Consider the following 23,770-nt stretch of genomic DNA (forward strand, 5'->3'; position numbering starts at 1 on the left):
ATAGCCGATTAATGCATTAGAATGAATAGACTCGAAGTTTCGAAAAAAAGGGTTGCTGATTCAGGAAAATCTTGTTTCAATCAATTTTATTGCAAGACAAATCCACAGGGAATTTATCGATAGCTTAATTCCTATTGAGCTAATTAAAAAAAATACCAGAACTTTTGCATCATTTTACTACTTCGCATTTATTGACTCATTTAGGTTTTTGTTTCTAGATTATTCTTGATACAAAATAAATTCTATCATTTTGGAGTGGTGTTCATTTTTTCAAAAAGAAAGAAATCCGATCATGTTAATCATCTTTATGATTTAGTTTATGGATGAGATTAAAAACAATCAGTAAAATTGACTGAAAATAAACAATTCAAGTCTTTAAGTATTACCGCCCGATCGGCTTCATTTTGTTACACTGTAAAATCGATTAAAATAAACAATTAAAACACATTTGGATTGAATAACGTTGTTTTTGCCGTTAGTAGTTTGTAATGCATTTCTCTTTTTTGTTTGTCCATCTGTCAAACGATTCGTTTCGTTTTGTTTCTTTCTATTTGAGCATAAAAACAGTGATTTAAGATAGATTTTTTTTGTACATATGAGCGTATAAACTTTGTTTTATTCTTCTGTTTGTTGTTTCTTTCATAATTTTCAATTATTTTACCTATTTTTTTAAATGGTTTTGTTTTCGCATTAGTTTAACTACAATATTTATAGTGTTCTTCTCTGTATACTCGTCATTCCATACAACATTTCATTTTCTTTGGTAATTTTCCATTTTGTATATCGTCCAATTTTAGCATAATAATAAATTTTAATGACTGGATAAAATTAATGTTTGGTTTTAATTATTTGTATTTTTATTTCACTCCGTTAAATTATGTACAAACGCTTTCTTCATTAAGAAGATTATATATATTTGCGCAGTTTTAGCCATGTTTTTATTTTGTTTTCTCTTATTTTCTTATTCTTCAGAGACCGTCAGATTACATATAACATTTACTTCAAACGCACATATACCGCACAATGAATAGAGTCTCTTGCCTTTCCTTTCACGGGTCTCTCTGGCTTCCGCTGAGTCATTCGAAATGGCAGGAAGAAGCGATGAGAGACTATTGACAACAAAATATGCATTTTATGTGTGATTTCTTTTACTTTTAAAAAGAAAACGTTCTATTTATATAGATGACAATCATTTTGTTTTAAATCCTAACTTCGAATCAGTATCGTTTATTGATAATATAAATGGTTAAAATTATGCAACTGTGTTGTGTGTGTTTTTTTGTAGAAAAAAAATTATCTAATTTTATCATACCTAAAAATCGTTAGGACATCGCTAAGAACACATATTAATGCTCGCACTCGACTGATACAATTCCACCATACCATTGAAACTTGGCTGTGAGTATTGTACGAAACCTTCGGATATGAAGTGACTGGTACTTTGACCACTCATCGCTCGTGTACATCGTACATCCGCACATCGGCCAAAATCGTCTAGCCCATCTTCTTCTGCATACATGGATGGCATTCGTGTAGGTCTATTCGCGGAACGGACGAATGAAGAAATGAAAAAAGAAAAAAACGTTGTGGAAACGAGAAACAACGAAACAAATGCCATTATTAAAACAATCGAAATGTGATTGGATCCGAAAACAACATGAACGGCATAACAACAAACGAACGGAAAGTGGGGGAGCATCGAATAAACGTAATTATGTAGTATTTATTAGATCCAGGCCTAATAAACTGAATTGGAATTGATGTCCGTACGGGCTGTGTGTGTGTGTGTGTATTTCAATGAAATTCAAAATTTAATTCGGCAATGAGCCACACATAGACATATAGAGAAAGAGCAATAATAATGATGCACATGCTCTTTTTCACTTTCATTCGTTCGTGTCTTTAGATTACATTGCTTCCCATGAAATAATGTGAATGTTTTATGCACTTACTTCAATCGTTTCATTTGATGTTCGGTTGATGTTGGCTTTGGATCGGTCACTTGTGGCGGTCGCGATCGTCGGCACAGCACTGCAAACAAAGCAACAATAACTGAAGATGCTGCAACTGCTCCGGCTCCAATAATAATCAATGCTGATTGTCTCTGTTTTTCCTGTTTCGAGATTTCCGTGGGTGGGTCCTCCGATAAAATAGTCTCATCTGTGTGCGTGGGTGGGCAAGTGAATTAATCATATCATTGATTACGATTAGATAAAATGTCAAGAAAAGAAGGAACAAAAACAAATGCGAAGAAATGAAATGAAAGTTAGAAAATTACCATGCGGACCAATGATATCGTTAAAGGTTTTTCCTTGCATCACAATCGGTGGATGACTTCGGCCTTTTGCATTTACAGCATACACTAGGAATTGATACTCGCGACCTGGTTCGAGGTCGTACAATTTAAATTCTGGAACGGCCTCCTTAATTCGGCGCAATGGTGCTGTTGTTGCTTGATCGTTCATCGTTGAGATTTCGTTGGTGTTCATGTTATTGTCAAAATCATTGCGACTGAAATCGGGACTCACTGGATTACCACCAACAACTTCAAGCAAAAAGTATTGCGGTAATCCACCATCGCTACCACCACTGCACACAACCTCGAATATTGTATCATTCCGAAGTTCGCAATGTTGTGGCTGATCCGGCAATTCTGTATGCAACAAACAAACATCGAATCAAATCCAATTACATTGTACACTGTACATGTGTTTACGATTGTTTTATTGGTATTTCTCAGCCACTTACTTGCTGGTATAATGTGAATCAAACATGGAATCTCTTGACGACCGACCGCATTGCTCGCCCAACACGCCAGTGTCAACTCGGAATCACTCGGTGCCAAATATGTCATCGTACTAACTAATCCATTTGACGTTATTCTCGAATTTAAAACCTGCAAATGAACACATGTTAACAAGATGAGAGATTGACTTTTCAACACCGCATAAAAATCAACTAAATGCAGACACAAGACATTTATGGTAAATACTGTAAAATTTTCACAAACCGGTGACACATTTCTCGTATTGTTGTACGTCCAACTGAAGCGAATATTTTCAGCCGGATCTGCATCGACTTCACACCGAACATCAATCGAATGCATATTTATAGAGCCCATCGAAGATTGCTCTGTGCCAGGTTTACACCGTGGTGCATCTAAAATAAAAATTTTGAAAAAAGCAAGCAAGAAAGAGAGAGCGAAAAGAACACATGATTAATTAAAATACAATCTAAATGCGGTGAATAAGTTACAAACTCACATTGCACTCGCAAAGTTATGGTTGAACTGTGATTTTCACCCAAATCATTCCTCGATGAACATGAATATTCACCGATGTTCTGCCGTTCGAGATTTGTAAGATGTAACGTTTCCGTATTTTCACCAGACATTCGCATACCCTATTATATAAATAAAATCCCCGACGGAAATGCAGTCGAAATGTTTAGATGTGCAATACATATTTTTCTTTTCTTTCGAATTTCAGACGATGCTCAATGTTTATTAATGTAATCGGTTGTTTGGAAAAAGTTTCTGAGCGAAATTTGTTCACTCTTTTCGCAAATCACATTGATAAATGCGTTGAAATCGCATTTGATAATTTTAGACACGTAAATAGAAGAAAAAATGGAATGAATTGTTACTTACATTTTTATACCATCCAAAACTGCTTGAATCCACTGGTGGATTGGCGTCAGCGCGACATTTTAACGTCACATTATCACGTTCCGCCCGAATGATTAGGCGACTAGGAATCGGTTCTTCGTTAGCCAAGTGCACAGACACACTCGGCGCATCTAATTAATAGAAACAAGTTAGACAATTAGAGACGATGGAGCTACAAAAATCATTGTTGCAAGACTACACTTAATTACTAAATACATAGTCTATTTTCGTTGTTATTTTTTTCTATTTTGGTTGCCTGATGGTGTGTTGAACATGCGCGTTCAAGCTGGGCTCTTGATAAACCGTTTATCAAATTACATTCATATTCATTGAGGACATATCGTATGATATATTATGATCTTCCATATATACGAATGTATGTTATGGAACATACACATAACGTATACTTGTTAACAATCATTTCACTAAATTACTTACAGGCCACATTAATGATTCTTTTATCTTCGATAATGTCGCTGGGAAACCATGGGTTCGACGCACGACATACGAGTTCAGCATCGTTATTTTCCGGCGCAACCGTCAGCGTAACGATGCTTATTGTTTTATTTCCACCCTAAACAAATGGATAGAGATGTGAACAAATTAAAATGAACATGGTCGATGGAGAATTTTGTGATTTTATTTCGGGGCAAAACAATGAATAAAAATCATTGTTATTGCGAATTTTGAACTTTGAATTTGGAATTTTATACTCATATTAAATTGAGAAGAATGACGAAATGAAGTCAGAACAATAAATGGAAAAAGGACCATAACATTTATTTATCGGATTAAAAAAGATGAATTTAAATGTGTATCCGTAATCGAATTTCTGGTTCAGTTACGAAATACTGTACACTAACCTCATCACTGCTGTCACTGTGTGATGTGATATCGGCATTTATAATTGGTATTCCATCCAAAAACCATGCTATTTTCGCTGCTCAAGTGACGATCATATAAATTGAATGGAACGAGAAACGAAGAGAAAAGAGAGAGAGAGATAAAAAACGCATTCAATCCATTGAAAACAAAGAGTTTTATTAACACGCGCTCAAAATATGAAATTGCACTTAATTTTGCATAAAATTGGTTTTCCCATATATATGGCAAAACTTTTTGCAAGAGCAGAGAAAAACCAGAGAGTAGTTGAAGTTTCACAAAACCTCATGGCGTGTACTCATTTATCATGCACAAAGACACATCGAGCGCAACGTAATAGTTGAGCGTTTGTGCGTGCATTCGATGTGTTTTTTTTTCTGGTTTTTTGAAAAATGCACACTATTTATAGTAAAAAAAACAATGAACTAACCTGGTGGTGCAGATCCCCATGCTTCACAACGTAACGGCGATTTGACACCAGCAGTTAATATTTCATTCGATGATACTAGTTTAACTCTAAGTGGTTTCACTGTTCGAACAAGGAAAGCATAGGAAAAATCAAATAAATTATTCAGGTCTGTCTGGCTGGATGCTATCTGCTTGATATTAGGCCTATGATATGTTGGGGTTGGTATATAGGGAAAACAAGCGTATTTTACTACTACTTACAATGAAGTTGGACTGTCACTTCTTTTTCGACTGGATCAATTAATGTAGTTCCCTGAGCCTTACATGTTAATTTCGTTGCATAATAGTCCCTTGGCACGGCTCGCATCAGTATATTGTTAACAACTGCACCGGTAACAATTGATTGATGACTCGTACCAGGTATTTCGACATCTGATCGCCACCATGATACTTTCGGTGGAGGATTTCCACCATTTACTTGGCACGATAGAAAAAACTCTTGACCCTCACGAAAAGGCCCGGCTAGTGTTGATATTTCTTTTCCATGTGTATCAAATATCCGCGGCTCATCGGGCGGAACTGTATAGAAATGACATTAATAATAATATAATACGAAGCGAATAAGAAGACAGCAATAGCAATAACAACAACAATCGGGAAGAATTCAATACAAACAAAAATGCGTCAAACTTAAGATTGTTTTGACTGCTGGTTTTTTTATTGTTTTTTTTTCCCTCTTCTACGTATCGTAAATGGATGAATGTGATATGATTGAATGATGGGTAAAAACAACGGAATAAAAAAGAATTAAAAACGTTTTCTCTTCTCGAAACCGTTCAAAGGACGCTGACGATACGAGAGAAGTAGAAAAGTTGTTTTTGTATCAAATCAATAAAGATGCAAATCGGAGCAAAAATCAGATTGCATCACTATCATTCAATCGAGTCTCATTCGAGTTTCATCACAACTTAAGGTAGTGACAATATAAATCGCTTTCGTATAAATTATGAGGAAAATAAAATGGATCTCTGCCGTGTGTCAGTCAGTAAAAATGTTAATGTGAATGGCGATAGACGAATACATACCAACTAGTGTGAGATTAATACGTGAGTTTCGTGTGGCTGAATTGAAGAAATCCACTCGGCATCGGTAAACCCCGCCATCGGTATCTTGTACGTTTTTTATTTGGAGCCGTGCATTTTTGCTGTTATTGTCATCAATTGCAAAAAAAAGACGTTCACCCAAATCACTAGCGATTGCTGAATGTGTGCCAAATTTTACATTTCGTTCTCGCGAATCGATGCTGTGTGTATGTTGAGAATTCGAAATGTCATGTCATTTGCATTCCGTATCAGATCGTTGAATTTGTTGAAAAAATTTATTCCGTTCCATCGGAAGCGATGTGATGTGACATCGGCAACAATTGAAAGAGAGAAAGGAGGCAAGAAAGAGAGAGAGAGAGAGAGAAAGGAAATGAGGCAATGATTGATTTATCGAGTCATTAATATAATTATCGTTACGTGAATCAAGAAGCGTATTGAAATGAACGCGGTCGGCACCGAAATAAAAATGGACATGCGGGAAATAATAAATAACACATAGTAACTTGGTCTTAATTACGCATATGACGAGAGCACATTTTACACTTTGTGCAACGACATGGTATCAAGGGGGCCGTTCATAGTGTGTGATTTGAGATTTCTGCACAAACACCATTAACCAATGACACCCGTCGTCGTCTTCGTCGTCTTAGTTGTCGTTAGACGTATAGAACGCATCTGTTGTGAAAGGTTAGACATTTGTGGAATTTACCTATATAAGGGTATGCCGGTGGTGTCCTTAAACCATAAAATTAATTTTGGATAGTCGCCTGGCACTGTTGTCGCTATGTCACAGGGTAGATCGACGTCTTTTCCCTTCACCGCCCAAACGACACGAACTGGAACTAGAATATACGTGAATAGAGAGATGGAGAGCGAGAGAGAAGGGAGAGAATCGTGATCATTCAATAATTGATTCAATAATTGAAACCATAATGCATCATCTAATAAACAGGGACTTATTGGATCACACTTGCTATGAACGCTCGTGTGTCTCTGCTATGAGCGCAAATACTTACTGTTCTTCTGGAAGTCCAGAGCATGCTCATTACATTTCAATTCATGCAAGCCGCTTAGCACCATTAAAATAATAGCGTAGAAACAACTAGATGTGGTTAGCTTGAATGGTTTGAAATCGAAAACCATTTTTGTGTGTGTCTTTATGTGCGGTTGTGGGTTTTCTTTAAATATCTTCCGTAACTGTCGAGTAAATGAGAAAGCGAAAAAGCATTTGAATTACGTACGAGTAGCTCGCTCTTGCTATTTGAACCGCATACCAATTCGAAAAATGTATAGAATTTTCCAATTGATAGCCCCAGATCTTGGTCGATGTATGTACATATACTAGATTGTATCCGCTTTTTTCCATTTAGTTTGCACGCGCGCGCTCGTTCACCGTCGCGCTTCTTCCTTCACTTTCGATTTTTTTCCCGGTTGTCTTTTCCCTTCCTCTTCGCACAGCACGATGGTCTCTCTATCATCCGTTGTGTGCGCGATTTAGCGTTCACATCGAAGGCTTTTAAGTGCAAGAATTCGAGAATAATTGTATTTTCTTTTTCAAATTGTTTTAACTCCATATAAATGCAAAAGGATTAAGAAGAGAAAAAAAACTGAAACTGAAACTGAAACACAGTGCACAATGCCATTCTAAATTCTATCGCCTACAGGCAAAAAAATGGAAATAGAATATGTGTAAAATCAAGTCGCTATAGAAAAATAAATCCGCTAAACTCCAACTTGTATTTCAGTTACATGGTTAGGTCACTAACCAAAGTGGAATTATTTCAAAGCTTGCACATTTCAGTTGAACCAACAAAAAAAAAACTAAAAATTAAATTAAAATTGTCGAGTAAATTGGGTAAAAAATGTACGTTTTTTTCTGGATGCTACTTACATGATAGTATTTGCTAAATAAATTTTTGTCCGGAATCTGTGCACCAATTCTCACAACGGTGTTTGTTCGTCGTGTTGTAGCTTACATGTGCGTGAGCAAGTAAATTTGGTGTTTGTGTTACTCTAACAAATGACCCGTTTCAAATGTTAAGATTGACTACGATGACTTCTACATAGAAAAAGATTAAAATACATTGAATGAAAATGGAATTCAATAATGTACAACAGCAGTAGAGAGAGAGAAAGAGAGAGAGAGAGAGAGAGAGAGAGTAATCAACATGAAGGAGTGTGAATGGACGCACACATGCAATGCCAGGTGAAAAATCGAAATGAGTCATGTGACCATAAATACATATTAATAAAAAAAAGCGAATGGCATGTTCATTGCACATGCAGCAATTCGCAGCCGGAAAAAATATGTCTGGAATTGAATCAAACCAAGCCCAATTCATTTATTACATCGCATTTGATTGACTAATCACACTTTATTTCGTGCAATTTGTTCAAAGGCGAAAAAATTTTGCCGCGTGAGCCAAAACACGCAAAGTGAATCAGAATGACTTGTGAATCATAACATTCATTTGGATTTTTTCCCTCGGTTTCCCTTCTGCAAACTGACTTTCTTCCATTTTTTTTTTTATCACTCGAGGGAAAAAAAATTGAAAGTAAAAAAATTGCTGGCAGCCATTCAAGCATATGCTTTGCCCTCTTTTGGCCGTGCGGAAATGAAAAAAAGGAAGAAAAAAACATCGCATCGGAAACAAACTTTCAGTATTATGAGTAATTGATTCCACAAAGTAGGTAATTTGATTGTTGTGAAATATTGTTGGTTTTCGTATGTTTGTTTTATATTATTTCTTTTCTTCGGAAATTTCATAAGTTCAACAAATCTTAAAATGTTAGACGCTCAAATATTTTTGGTATTCATACACAGTGGCTATACATACGTATCAATGATTTCAGCTTTAAAACGAGATACAAATTCTTTTTTGGGGAAGAATTTCGATAACAATTTCATTGAATCGTCGTTCGAAAAATTGCAAATGATATAATCGTTTCGTTGTTCGTTTATTCTGCCGATTGATTTGATTTTCAACAAATTAGAGTTTGGCAAAAGTATGTAGAAAATCCGATCCCACTGTCAACGGCATGTCAAAATCAATGGGAAAACGTTTTATATGTCAGCGAAAAATCATTAAAAAAAACTCGCTGTTATTTCTATCCACACAAAGCAACACTCAACCTATGATTCATTTTCCGCAATATTGAATCTCTCCGCCTTGCGAGGCACGGATTCACTCTTTTTTTTCTGCTCGTCTGTACACTTGACTACTGCAGAGCAACGTTAAAGCATGAGCACTGAATAAACATCAACAACGGCTTTAAAAGCATTTGACTTTCGGATACACAAATACCGAGAAAAAAAAATTAGCGAGGCAAAAAAAGTAACGGATAAAAGGAGAACGAAGCCCACTAGATCGTCACGAGTTAACAGTTAATTTTTATAATGTTTTCCAATATAATTCCTTGCGTTCGGCTCTGTAATACAATGTTATTTGTTATGTTGTTATATGAGAGTGAAGGGGGAAAAGGCTTTGGATGAGCGCAGATTCGAAATACGAGCTATAATTAAAATGTGTAATTATTTGAAGCCCGTCAACAGACAATTGCAATCGATGCTGTAATGCTAAGCCAATTAGTCAAGAATAAATATCTATTCATATTTATATAAAATAGGAGAAAAATGTTGGTCAATGTTTCGAAATTGTGGATGTTCCATCGCACGAAATTTCTGGATTCAACACATCTCGGACGTCAAAATAATGGGAAGCAAGCAAAGCCGAAGCCAAAGACTTTTTTTCACGTTAGAAATATTTGCGCTCTACAAAATGAAAACGAAAAAAGTCAATGCCTTCGAAATGTAGTGTAAAGTGGAATTATTATTGGACAATACGTCGCCCATTGTACCTCCAGTGATTATAACAATGCTTGTACAAATATCAGTATTCTAGTGCTTCCGTGTTTGCTATTGAAACTGTTGCGAAACTGTTTGCACACCTAAAATGAACGCCATGCCATTTTTGAAATGCTGCAAACACATGTATATATAGCAACCAACTGGATTTTGCAATCTCTGCCAAAAGGAAATACTTTTTTTTCGGGCTTATTATTTGTGAGCTTAGCAATTAAATAGCTAATTTGATTGCGCAGGCCAGTTTACTGGACGAATTACAAAAGGAATTCAAGCGAATTTACGGCTGATGTTATAAAATATATATAAATAACCTGCGCAAAAATGAAAGAAATAATTGAAAATGTTGTGCAAGAATCATAAGCCTAACAAAATACAAGAAAACGAACGAACGACCGCCTGTCGTAGCGCCACAGAAAAACGGAGCCGAAGCAATAGTAAAAAGTTTGGTACGACGATAATAAATTAATAAAGAAAAACAAATTTACCAAAAAAAAAAAATGGCTTCTCTGAAAACTGAGCAAGTACATGCACGTATCCCCTTGCTATTGCAACTCATTTTCAATTAACACGAAAGTTTTTCTTCTCGCTTTCATTTACTTATGATGTGTTGGATGCCGCCGCCGGAGAGCTGCCTTTGTACTTTAATTGAAATATATTTGACCGTTATTGTGAAGTTGGCTGTTGGAAAAGTGTTTGGCCTGATAATATCACACAATAGCAAGTTTCAAAGTACTTGTCTGCTTTCATCACTTGCCACACGAATATTTTTGTATTAGAATATATTGTTTATATAAGATTCGCATATTGACTTGAGGTACTAAAAAAAGGGAACAAAACAATTTTTCTTCCTCTGGCTTCACTTTATCTTGATTACCATATTTTGTTGGGACAAAAATCTCTAATAATGATGCATTTTGACATGTTGTGGAGCAGCAAAACTGTCAATTTGTCCATTGTAATATTCGGTTGGCCAATAGGATGAACATGACCGAAAAAAGAGATGTAATATCATGGGTAGATTCAACGATATTGACTTCCTTCCGCTCTCCCCGGGTGTATGTGAGTGCCGATTCATAAGAGCAGTAAAGCAGCAAGGCAGCAAGGAATTTTCGCTCAAAGGCTCAAAGCATTGAAAAAGTGTTTGCGCACAGAGAAATACGTGCATACAACTAGTAAATAATTTTTACTATAGTAAACGAGGCATACTATAACACTCTTTATCATTTTACAATGGTACATTGATAAGAACGGCAGAGAATACACTAAACGGAAATGAAGAAAAGCCAACGTAAGTGCTGTGTCATTTCATGTATACATCGTTTCATTGCAAAAAGAGCGCGCGCGCTCAAACCACGCACGTAATATAGTATTGAGCAATCATATTGAACAAGAAAATAGCAAGTTCACATCCGCACAGAATGCAGTCATCATCATGACACCACAATTGAAAACGAGAGGAAGAAATGCGTACAGGTCGAGCTATTGCGTACTCGGTCCGTTCTAAAAGTTGTCTTCCATCGATTAATTTCTATTTGCACCCCAAATAAGATTTCTACTCAAGCAAAATAGGCATGAACTCGTCTTTTCTACCACTTTTATGCACAACATTTAAATAGTTGTGGAGTTTTCCATTTCGTTGCTCGATGATGTTCTTTTTGTTCTGTGTTGGAACATCCCTCTCTCTCTCTCTCTCTCTCTCTCGTTGGCCAAGATTTCAAAGGTTTTACTGCATCCTATATAACCGAATGCAAAAACAAACAAAGACAAATGAGGGTGAAAACTCAACGGAACGATGACTAAAGTGTGTACATATTTCCAAGCGATGTGCGCGAATGATCTTGAAGCTATAATATTTTTCTTTTAATATTTGCGTCAAGCTCAGAAAAGCAGCGTAACTGTGTAATGAACGCACACGAATTGGGGCCTTTCTCTCGTTTTCTCTGTGTGTTTTTAATAATGCCTGTGGGTGGTTTCTCCAGTACATTTTTAATAAATTTTCAACCACTCTATCAGATGCAGCTTAAGCACCGACAGTGACACAACGAAAAGAGAGCAAACCGCACACCCCGAGCAAAATGGCATGAAAAAAATAAATAAATATTTATATGGTGCATGCATACATATACACAAACACACTTCAACGCAAATAGAAAAAGGTGCACGAAATTTGTAAAAGGCGAAGATAAGCAGTTACCCAAAAGTGACAAGAATAGGTGTCACTCATTTACTTATTTTTCGCTTTCATCATTTGTTTACTAACAACTTATATTTAATTTGGATTACGGTCGAGGGTACTGGTTGAGGTGATGTGACCACGCGACAACGGTCATTTTCTCGAAAATTAGAAGCAAATAATAAAATCGGCCAACCATCTGATATGATCTGGTGCAGTACACACTGGACCATTGAAATTGATGCTAAATCGTACAATCGTCTTTTTTTGGTAGTGACAAATGGAAAATTTGATGATACGATGAGACAACAATGAAAACACTAAGGCCTTTGACCCTCTACTCGCAGTTCATTGTGTACAAACATTATCCATAATTTATCTCTAATCAACCGATCACAAACACTTTCACTTTTTCCTCATTTTTCGGCGAAATGTTTCGATTACACCATAATAATAAACACAGCAATGCACACATTGATCCGCAAATAATAGATTCGATTCATGCTATCGTTGCAATACTTTACATCAGACATTCCATCTTGATTCGGTTGTATGCAAATTGTTAGCAAATATTTGAAAACTTTGACTACGTTGATTTGGAAACGTTTGGAGGGGGTGACTTGATTAGCATGTCTGGAATAGATAAAGTTCTTTAAATTGTATCACATCTCACAATGTGAAATGAGTGTCATCGTGAGAAGTCAATGTGTCTCCCATAAATTATACGTAATATATTAAACAATTCAGAGAACAACGACAACAATAACGATATCGAAGAAAATTTCCATTTCACATTATGTTTCCATGGTCAATCGCAGCTATGGCAAGGATGATGCGAAGAAGCCGTGACTGTAATTTAATTATTGTCGATCTGAGGGAAGGGAACGTTATTTTATTTTATTTCTGTATCATTTCCATAGTTAATTTAAATACGGGGTTTAACGAGAAAATTTTAATTATGGCCGTACGGTGATCAAAACAAGATGACAAAATGACAAAATGATGATGCGTAAATGGGCCGATTCTAATCCTTAATTTTATAATCGTAATACTTCGTCACTTTATAACCGCCTTCTCGCATCGGGCCCGTTTTTATTTCGGAAGTCAATTTCTCTCTTTCTCTCTCTCTCTCTCTCTCTCTGTATCATACAGACTGTATGTAACAATACATTCCCTGGTTGTCTATATCACCTCACTAAACACGAATGTCGATATTTACTATGTTGCGCTTTTGCCTGTTGTCACTTTTTCTGGGTTCATTTTATACAAAACTCGTCTCAACACTTTGATCATCTTCTATACGAAAATTTTTCAGTAGGCACAACCAAATCGCGAACGTATTCGTGTATATACACACGTGTGTGTATGTGTGTGTGTTTTGGTCATGTTTCGCATGTGTTTGTGTGCGGGCATGTGGCGCGCACTCATTCAATTTATTGTAATGTACTGTTATGTTATTTTAAAATATATGCACGCATGTATCCACACATTCATAATCAGTATAAGCCGTAGGGCGACAGTTCAGCACACAAAATGATGAAATACCGAATATAAATAACAGGCCGGCGCTCATAAAGTTCGATGCCTTTCTCTCTCTCTCTCTCATTAATACACACACATATACGCACACACGAATAGACTCCATACAAAAATAGACCAAGATATTTCGACATCAAACCATTAGGCTGGTTGAACTACTTGACGTTGGTACACAAACTCATTTAGCACAAATTCACTTTCAAATAACCATAAATTCAAGGTTTAATTAAATCTTTGGATCAGTTTATTAATTTCGTCCCGAATATTGCTGAGGTATGATAGAGAGAGAGAGAGAGAGAGAGAGAGAGAGAACGAAACAGTCTGTGTTTATTGAATGGTATTACCCTATTTGCTTCCGTAAGTAATAATAGCGTATGACTCTCGAGCATTTTTAAGAATAGAAGAAACAAATAGAGAGAGAGAGAGAGAAATTTGCTGTTTGTGAATAGGAAAATTCTTTTCTTTCGGTTTTCAATCTGAATTCGAATTTTCGAAATGTCAAAGCCAAAAGAGACATAAACACAAAGCACCTTTCAACATGTTGGAAACAAAATCGTTTCATTGGCCCATTGAGCAATAACAATTGCTTTGAAACTTCTAACTAGAAAATGTAGACCTTTTTAGTGCTTTTAGTCTTATAAAACTCTCGAAGTTTTTGTCAATAAAACCAAGGCATTCCTTAGAAAATGCACTCGCTCGAACCGTTGCGAGAGTGGAGACACGACGCTTTGTAAAACAAAGAAATGTATAATGACATCCTTAAAAGCATAAAAATGTCGTGGAAAATAATTTACAATAGGTTTGGAGGATTTTTCTTTTCTACTAATCGGATAGCATGTGAGATCAGAGACATGAGTCCGGTTGCTTTCGTTGATGTTGTTTTGATTTTATGAATGCTCCGAGATGTTGTAATACCTATTCGTAGGATGGAAAAGATGCGTGACAAATGGGAATAAACACACGGACGGATGGATGGACGAATGAAGCAAACAAGCTGCTATATAAATGTATTTTTAAAAAGAGAACACACCAATATAGATAGAATGTTGATATACGTGCATGTTTTTTTTTCATGCGTATTTGCTTTTCTTGAATATGTGTTCAACAGTGATATGTTTAAACTCTTCCACGCCAAGTAATGAAAGAAAGAGCTCACAGATTAGATCCACAAGCATTTATAATCATTTTGGAATTTTTGAGCTATTGAAAATGGAAAATGATTTATTAGGCGAAATGTCAGCATTGGCATAGATTTAGGTACTTTTCCGTAAATCATGAATTTCACAGAAGTAAAAGATGAATAATACAATAACAATAAAAGCGACAAGTTGCGAGTGATGATTGATAGATGGAACGAGATACATGCCGATTTCCCTCATCCCTGCTCTTGACCAAAGAACATTTGAACTGAAGGACAAAGGATACTTGGAAAACAATATTTATAGCGCGTCGAGCTTGAGCCATCTATCGTTTTGGCATGGCCCATTCTATAGATTCGGGAATTTTCATGGGTGCGGCTCTCCCCAAAATTCACCAACCCATTTTGCCCATAATGGATGTTAGGAATTGAATAAAATTAGCCATAACAAGCGGTATTGATATGAGCTGGCTGCTCAATATAGAATATTATAGTCGAAGTTTTCTTCGGCGAGTGTGTGAGAGCTTCGATTGCAATTGAATCAAACGGCCAACATTGAATTCAGATTCGGTTATTGTGGTGAAAACGATTGTGAAAAGCTCTTGCATGCTTATCACATCATTGTGCGCTGGCGGTGGAGCATGGTCGCATCAAAGTCATCTCTTCTATGTCAATAACATATAATTTTTCGTCGTTTCTTTTCTTTTGCAGTTCGTTGTCATTTATTTGCGTCGCCTGCAAATATCACGTTCCCTTTTTTCCCTTGCTTTCTTTATCTCTTTCTCGCTCTTCTCGAAGTCTAGTGGCACGATTTTTTTATAGTGTGAATCATGCATAAATACCGAATGTGTGGGAAAAACCCATATCGAAATAGTCAACGCTTGATAAGAATGTCGAATATGTATAGATGTATACATAGATGTTGCAAAAAAAACATATACAATCAAAGTATAGATTCATATGCATGAATGGAACGTGAATTTTTTTTTTATTGTTTCGACAAAGTTGAATAGAAAAAAAGCAGCATTGCTACATCGAAAAGAGAAGAAAAAAAAAGACGTGAAAAGAATAATTCGACACTCACACACAGACAAGTTCGTTACATGAACGCCAACATTTACACAATAGTAAACGAGAACAGAGAGAAGATGCAACTTTCCTTTAATATTGCCACACAAAAAACGCGCACACAAACAAATAACATTTGACGAAGGAAAAACATCCGAGAGAGCGAGAGAGCGAGAGAGCGAGAGAGCGAGAGAGCGAGAGAGCGAGAGAGAGAGAGAGAGAGAGAGAGAGAGAGAGAGAGAGAGAGCGGTATGTTCTAGGCCACATTCTTACATACGTCGCCTTTTTTTGTCCGTCTTTTTTTCTTCTGTGTAATTTTCACTCTGGATTCAGTAGGGTATTTTCTAAGTGCGTGTAATAACCATGCAAAGCGAAGCTCATTGGCGTGCCGATTATAGGCGAAAACAACCAAACACCAAAACTTTTTTTTTCTTTCGATTTTTATTTTTAAAATTGTTTTTCAAAGACAAAGTACAATTTCTTGTATTCAAGTACACTGAATGCATATTTACATTGTAAGTCCCACAGACACTCAGTGTTTTCGGAAGAAACAAAAGAGAAAAAAAATTTAAAATCAAGCGAGAGAGTGGAAACGCGAGCAAAAAAAACAACAAATAACAAACAAAAATAGCAAAATTAAAAATATATACTACATAAAACGCATTTCTTTGATGATCTCGATATGCGCCAATATGCTTTGCCTGAATCTTGATGATTGTCGCATCGCATTGCATCCTCTCTCTCTCTCTCTCTCTCTGTGAAAACACATCTATATCCAGCATTACACACAATTCCGCTTAAATGATGTGCACAAGCAAATGACTTTGTTCTTTTTTTCCCGTTACGCATGTGTTCATGTCAGAAGCCACATGCAAACTCTAACTAAATACGACTCTCAAAAAGCAACCGAAAAGCGAAAAATGTTGGTACTCAAAGAGGAGAAAAACGAGAGACAACACAGAACACACACAACACGAGCAATAAAATATCAAAGATCTCTATCCCATATATATTAAATATTTAATTGGTTTGCTTTAAAAGCTCCAGTTAAAAAATATGCATTTGTACGACGATGTTCTCGTTTCGTTGCATTCGATGGCCCCAGTGCTAGCCTCTTCCGCACTTTCTCATCCATGATTATCCATGAACTTTCTATTGTGGCCACATTCTCGTGATTCTTTTTTGTTGAACTTGTTTCATTTCGGCAAGAGCAAACTTCAAACATCGATTATGGGCCCCGGGAAACCCATGTTCAAGAAAAGATAGAGAAAGAGATAGAGAGAGAGAGAAAAAGATTCGTACATGAAATCCGGGAGAATCACACGAAATCACTGCTTATTGAAAGTGACGGTAATTGTTGCTGTTGGCGCTGAAATTTTGCAAAGGAAAGCAACGGAAAAACCAAAGTCTACGAGTAAATCACATTCAATCTTGTTCCTTTGGGATCTTTCCACTTTAAGCTGTACACGCTTTGAGTTTGTTGGTTTTTTGATTTGTGCTTTGTTGTGTTTATTCTGCCAAATTTCCATGCCTTCCATCATTTGTGTACACATGTTGGCTTTTGTTATTGTATTCAAATTCAATGATTTTCTTCGTCACATTGAGTTATAGCAAAACTCAAACGAAACCGTAAAAATAAAACCAAACTTCGGCAATACTTCGGCATTAACAAGTGATTGATATAAACGCTTCTATGAAATTCATTGTTGAAAAGTCAATTTCACGTGTATGCTACACAAATTTTCGTTCAACTTTCGAACGCGTTTTCATAACTTACAGCACCAGCATACCACTCGGCACACAACTCGGCTGAGTCGACCGTTTAAGCATTGAGCAAATAAAATAAAGTTCAATCTTTGAATGTTTGGTGTGCACATCACTATCCAATTGAATTCGCTTGAAATTGGGTTTATGGAGGAGTAGAAGCAAAAAAAAACATATTCCAATGTAATGTGTTTACACATGTATTGTCGTATGGAATAATGAAAAAGTGAAACAGAACAAGTGATATATGTGACGATTTTTTTTCCATTGATGTTTTTGCCTATTTCTTTTCGAATTACAAACATAAAACCTTTGTTCGGCAAAGAATTCAACAGCTGGTGCTCCATTACAAAATGTTATTCCAAGAATTCTGTTACAATAAAAAAAAAACGTTTTTTTGTGTATTTGACTTTTTTTGTCTTATTGACTGGATCGCATAATGTCACAACGAAACATATTTGAAATAGAATAGTTTTTTTTGTTGTTGACATCACATCAGATCACATGGAAATCCACTATCGAAAACGAAAAATGCTTCCTACTAGTTCATATAATGCAAATATTGCTTTTTTTTGTACGTCAGCATGCTGACTACGAACATTCAATGTGAACGTTTCTTGCAAGGAGAGGAAAAAAGGAGTATACAAATGTGATTTGAAATGAAAAAAAAAACTTCTGATATAAACTTTTTAATCACATAGAACATACTCGGTTCGTTGGGTTTTTTTTGCTCAGTAGATGCTCCATGAAAAATTCTCGGTCCCAGTGTGGTCATTAACATACATTCTCTCTCACAATTAATGGGATGTTATTTTGAGCAAATCAGCAGCGACCGAGCGTATCCGTTAGATATTTTTGGATAGGAAATTCCCATTAGGAATCAATATGTGATATGATGTGAAAAGAATGGCGAGAATGAACAACGAAAACGACCGCTGTCGTCTTCGCCGCCGCCATCACTTCACCGTTTAACAACATGTTTGTGTAATGTGAAGATGAATGACAGTTCCTTCTCGGTCATTCCATTGCAATCATGTCACTTTACATTCATATAAAACATAATTACCAGCGAAAGAGCAAAAGTGGTAAAGCGAGAGAAAACCGGAAAGCGCGTACGAAATGAAAACGATGAAAAACGTTGGCATTTCCATTTCGTACAACGGCAGTATCGACATGCCCGACCAATTATTGCGGCAATCGTTGTATTGAGGGTGCTCGGGCCGCAGATATTGTTCGTTGTTTTTGGACACAAAGCCATGAATCTTTGTTTCATCTCTCGTGTTTTTACGGCTCTGTCCGCCGTTTATGGGCCTAACTAATGCGTTCTATTCGCATCTTTGTCATCATTTTATAAATAGTTTTTCTTCTTTTTTTAGTAAATTATTGCAGCACGTGCCCATATTTTTCCATTGATTACGCCATGCTTCCTGTAGCCAGCGCATATATATCTCTTCTACACTTGTTCTATCTGGCTGCTGCTCATACTTCGGCTGATTCATTTTGACATCGCATCGCACTCAAAAGATGACAGCAAGTCTTGAAAACGTATATACAATGTACGTACATATGTTTAGATTTATTATGTGCTACTTCAGTGTGTGTTTATAGGAGTGCATTAATGTACATGGATCACATAAATCAAATTGAAATACATTTATACAGAGAAAATGGTTTGAATTTTTGAGAAACGAACGAGAATGCAAAAAAGAAATATATTTTCAAATCAGAAGCAAGCGCAACGAGAATGAAGAGCGGATAAAAGAAGATTCAGTGGAGATAAAAAGACATTAGCAAATGCAAATGCAAATGCTGAGAGATTCCGGTCGACATGAAAATCGGGGAAAATATTTTATTCTTAGTTGGGTGTACCTGTGTGTTTTTATGCTGTTAAAAATGACTTGGAATGACAGCCTTGTCTTTTTCACCGCTTTGCTTGTCAGTTTCTTTGACAATTCACTTCACTCATATATATATACATACATAGAGCACTCGAAAGCATACTAGAAGTAAAACTCCGAGCATCAGTTAAGTTAATTTTGTCGTGCCATTCAATTAGCTGTTGCGATATGCATGTTTTCTTATGCATAACAAACACACTGTTTTCTTACTATTTGTTTACTTTTTTGCACTTGTTCACATTGAATAGCATACATCATTTGTTTTCGCTGTCATATTTCTCCTTTTGATTGGTTATTCTTCATTTCTAACTTGATTTCTTGTGTCTTCTATGATATTTATATTATTCATTTGTCGTAAAAGATCTCGTGCGTGCTACTCTTTATTTTGCCCTTTTCGCTTTGTTTCGTTTCGTTTCTTTCTTTCTGAGGTTTATGGTTTTTGGTGCGGCTGTTGTTAATGTCGATATCGTTGATGGCCGTTTATGTTGATGATGCAGTTTGCGACATTACTGAATACACACTGGAGATTCATTGAAATCACTCAATATAATTCACGAAACTGGCGTACTCTTATGACTGCTTCACACATTGAACTCTTATACGGACTTGGTACCGTTTTTTTCTTCTTTCTTCCATGCACGTAATTGGCAAAATATCTTTCTGAAAAAGTATATCCCAACTGCGCTGCGTAATACTCTTAAATATAAATATTTCTCAATTTAGTGAGAAAAAAAACTTTCTACTCGACCGCCTTCTTTTATGCTGAAACTGAGTTTGTTTCATTCGGCTTTGGATTGGGATACATCGTCGTAGAAATTTATGTGTATCGCTATTGACGCAAACGAGCGCTCATTCTTTGAGTTGAGTACATATTTATGCGTGTGCACTTCGCAAAAAAAGTTTACATAAAAGTCTTCGTTATATCTTTCGAAAGATATTTTGCAAAACTCTTTCCTTCTTATTATTTTGTAGCCACTGATTTTCCGTATAATGATTTTTTTTCGCTTCTTCTCTTGACAATTCGTGATAGAGAGCACCGAAAAACTTGCTCTTTCGTATTCTCCTTTTTCTCACGTTTACTTGGGATGGACCGAAAAAGTTGTTCACTTAAATTTGTAAAAAAATAATATCCATTTCCATAGCGTCAGCACATAAAATTATTGTAAAACAAATAAAGATTAAGCGTTACAGATAACACTGGAGACATTTCCATTTGGCATTTATATATACGCAGCGTTCTATCGCTCTTTGGATTCGCACGCCAATGTTGATGATGATGCTGACGACGATGATGGTGGAATGAGTGCGTTGTGGTTTTTTTTTTCTCAAACCAAAGCACGTTCAATGATTTTCGAAATTATTTATACGACGCAAATATAAATGTATAATAATAATGATAATAATAATAATAAAAATAACTAAATAACGGCCGGAATATGAGGCGGTTAGGACAATAGAAAATGATTATTCAAGACACATTTCTCATATACACATACTTGGTGTAGTGTGGATTTTTTTTAATCATGCTAGATGAGATGACAGCATCGATGTCATGGAGCATATTTTCCGAATCGTTCTTGACGAGCACAAGATGTTTGACAGAAAACATTGCATACACGCGCACTCGACTCAATGTCTTTCGTCCTCTTCTGCTCAGCACTTCTTATGTTTTTTTTCTCTTTGTTTTTCCTTTCTTTCTTTCTTTGCACAATAAATATAAATTCCAAACCGAAACCGTTTGTTATGCTGTAGCGTTTTTCACGTTTTATTTTTCTATTATGCCTTTGTACTGGTAAGAATCATAATGAACACTAAGGCATGAAACACAACTAAACGAAGAACTAAACAATTTACTTCAGAGCCATTTCAATTTTTAATTTTCTTCGTCCTTTTTTTCTCTCTCTCTCTCTCTCTCTCTCCCTCACAAACGCACAGCATGTAATTATGTACTGTGCCGTGGTATAGCACAACCGAATATACACTCAAATCTACATAAATTCTGATGAGCTGGTAGATTTTCTCCTTTCGTTGCTTTTTGCACAAAAATTCTTTTTTCCCTATGCTCCTTTTTATCTTGCCTCTTTTTTTCTTTCTCTTTTTTGCATATCCTATTTAGTTACTTTTGTTTTTGCTTTAGTTTTAATTTTCATATCGCTGTAATAACAGTGGTATTTTGTTTGCAATGATGATGACTGCGACTGTTGTATTTTGTGAAAATGCGGTTTTTCTGTGTGGATCCTCTTTTTTTTCTCTTCTTCGTCTAAAAATGGGTACACCGTTGAACCTTTCACTTATTCATCCGTACACTCGGCTTCGTTTCATTCTTTATCATCATCATCATCATCATCATCATCATAAATGCTGTGTTTGTTGTTGCTGAAATTCTGTCTTATTTTCATCGTTTTGTTTTATTTTATGATGGTACACTCCAGGGACACCTCAGCAATAAAATCAAATTATGAGTCATGCTCCATCATATCACTATATACACACATACACTTTGGAGCCGCACACAAGATGCTAAGCCATTTGCGAATGATAAAAATACAACGAAAAAAAGTGGCAAAAATATTCAATTGAGAAATGAAATCTTTGGTGGCAAAAAACCGCATCAGGTGATACATAAATCAAAATGGTTCGTTTTTTGGGTTTTCCGCTGTCATCACTGTTGTGTGTGAGTGTGTGGCAAAATCAAATCGTTCCCACTTTTACACTTAACACCCGTCTTGTTTTGTTCTTTTTTTGTGTTTGTTTGTATGTAGTTTAAAATTCATTTCACTTTGTTATCCAATAAAGTAGTACCGATGCTTCATTCCACCTGTCCACCTGAGACATTCTTGGTTACGGTGTAACAGTCCATAGGGTTCAGTGTTGCCGCAATAAAACTATTATTTGCAACAACAATCAAAAAAGGAAAACACATTCTCAAAATGCATTCGATATGCAATACAACGAACAACTCTATTTTACATTAGGGATATATAGTTTTTTTTTCTCAGTTATTTGTTTTCAATTCAACCACTACCACCGTGTAAAGAGAACGTCTCTCATCGCGCGATCGCGTACGGAAAAAAAAGAGTATGTGCCTACAACGTACATTTGACGTCGTTCGCAACCGACAAACAGGGGCAAACTAACCGTTCAGACGAAAACTCGGATGAACGATAGGCATATGAGCCAAAGGAAATGGATTCAACGTCCAAAAATAACAACAAAACGAAGAAGAAGAAGTAGAATGGAATGAGAGAAATAAAATCGCATATATACGAACGGTTTTCTCTTTGGATGATGCTCTTCGTGTGTATGAGTGTCATTGTGCTTTACGCAGCTACTATAAAATTACGGGCTGTGCATGAAAGGCGAATGGAACACTCTAACAGCTATCGAAGTGTGTACGAGAGAGTGCTTGCATGTGTTTGTACAAATATTCTGGGCACATCTTCGTATGTGTGCATAGAATGTGTTCAGAATTCACGCGCAGAGCAACATTCTCACCAGCGCGCATACACACAAGTAGCAGCAGCAGCAGCAGCAGCAGCGAACCATTAACCGTCAGTAGCACAATAATAGCTAGCGAATGGTAATGCCATGGCAAGTAACAGCAGCATTGGGAGAATTGTACATTTTCGTGCAAAAAAAAAACGTAACCCCCGAGAAAATTTATTGCAATAAAATTAATACACCGAGAATGGACGACAAGCTTCAGTATATATCGAGATACGAGATCTCAGATGATTTTTATACATCTGCAGATTCACGACAAGGCGCTCATTTTCTCTCTTTCCTTGCTGCAGTGTTGGTGTGCGTTGGAGAAGCGATTTAGCGAGTGCGCTCACAAATTTGTACAAGGGATCACCAAAAAAAAACTTATGCGTACTAGTAATATCCGAGGCGACTGAGGTTGAATTTGCCCAACGGCTATGACCAGCGAATTCAGTCATTTGGACTGGTCGATTGCTAATACTTGCATCAATAAAAAACTAGAACGAATGCGAAAACGAGCGTAAGTACGGTAGAGAAGCAGAAGCAGCAGCAGTTCAGACTAACTTCTCTAAGACTAACGTTTCTCGTATCGTGCGAACTTTTAAAATTTGTACAGAACGCAATAAACGGCAGCCGCTTTAAAATCATTCTTTCGACACAGAAAGCATGAAATAAACCTTGGCATAGAGTTTTCGTTGTTGCTATTGCTACGACATCAGCATGATTAGATTATATACGAGCGACAAAACCATGATTATGATATTTCCACGGAGAATTGCGTC

General features: G+C 36.3%; 1 protein-coding gene across 3 annotated transcripts; it reads right to left on the reverse strand.

The window, feature by feature from the left end:
* Positions 1-774: 774 nt before the first annotated feature.
* LOC129579056 (B-cell receptor CD22) lies at positions 775-22,615 on the reverse strand. Of its 3 annotated transcripts, XM_055468577.1 has the most exons (18): positions 21,002-22,615; positions 7,952-8,119; positions 7,335-7,573; positions 7,077-7,257; positions 6,770-6,902; positions 6,043-6,260; positions 5,219-5,536; positions 4,980-5,078; positions 4,531-4,607; positions 4,106-4,241; positions 3,650-3,798; positions 3,264-3,402; positions 3,011-3,159; positions 2,749-2,896; positions 2,279-2,653; positions 1,953-2,160; positions 1,313-1,538; positions 775-1,109 (listed from the first exon to the last, which is right to left on the reverse strand). In XM_055468577.1, the coding sequence occupies exons 4-17, from the start codon at positions 7,201-7,203 to the stop codon at positions 1,334-1,336; spliced, it is 2,481 nt and encodes an 826-aa protein (XP_055324552.1). In that variant the 5' UTR covers positions 7,204-7,257; positions 7,335-7,573; positions 7,952-8,119; positions 21,002-22,615; the 3' UTR covers positions 775-1,109; positions 1,313-1,333. The 3 variants fall into 3 exon arrangements, with proteins under 3 accessions (XP_055324552.1, XP_055324550.1, XP_055324551.1); XM_055468575.1 differs by having other exon boundaries at positions 775-1,538; XM_055468576.1 differs by having other exon boundaries at positions 775-1,538; positions 19,477-22,615.
* Positions 22,616-23,770: the final 1,155 nt, after the last annotated feature.

Source organism: Sitodiplosis mosellana, unplaced genomic scaffold (genome assembly GCF_009176505.1).
Source record: "Sitodiplosis mosellana isolate CC-2019 unplaced genomic scaffold, AAFC_SMos_1.0 Smas_scaffold_6226, whole genome shotgun sequence".
NCBI classification, from domain to species: Eukaryota; Metazoa; Arthropoda; class Insecta; order Diptera; family Cecidomyiidae; genus Sitodiplosis; species Sitodiplosis mosellana.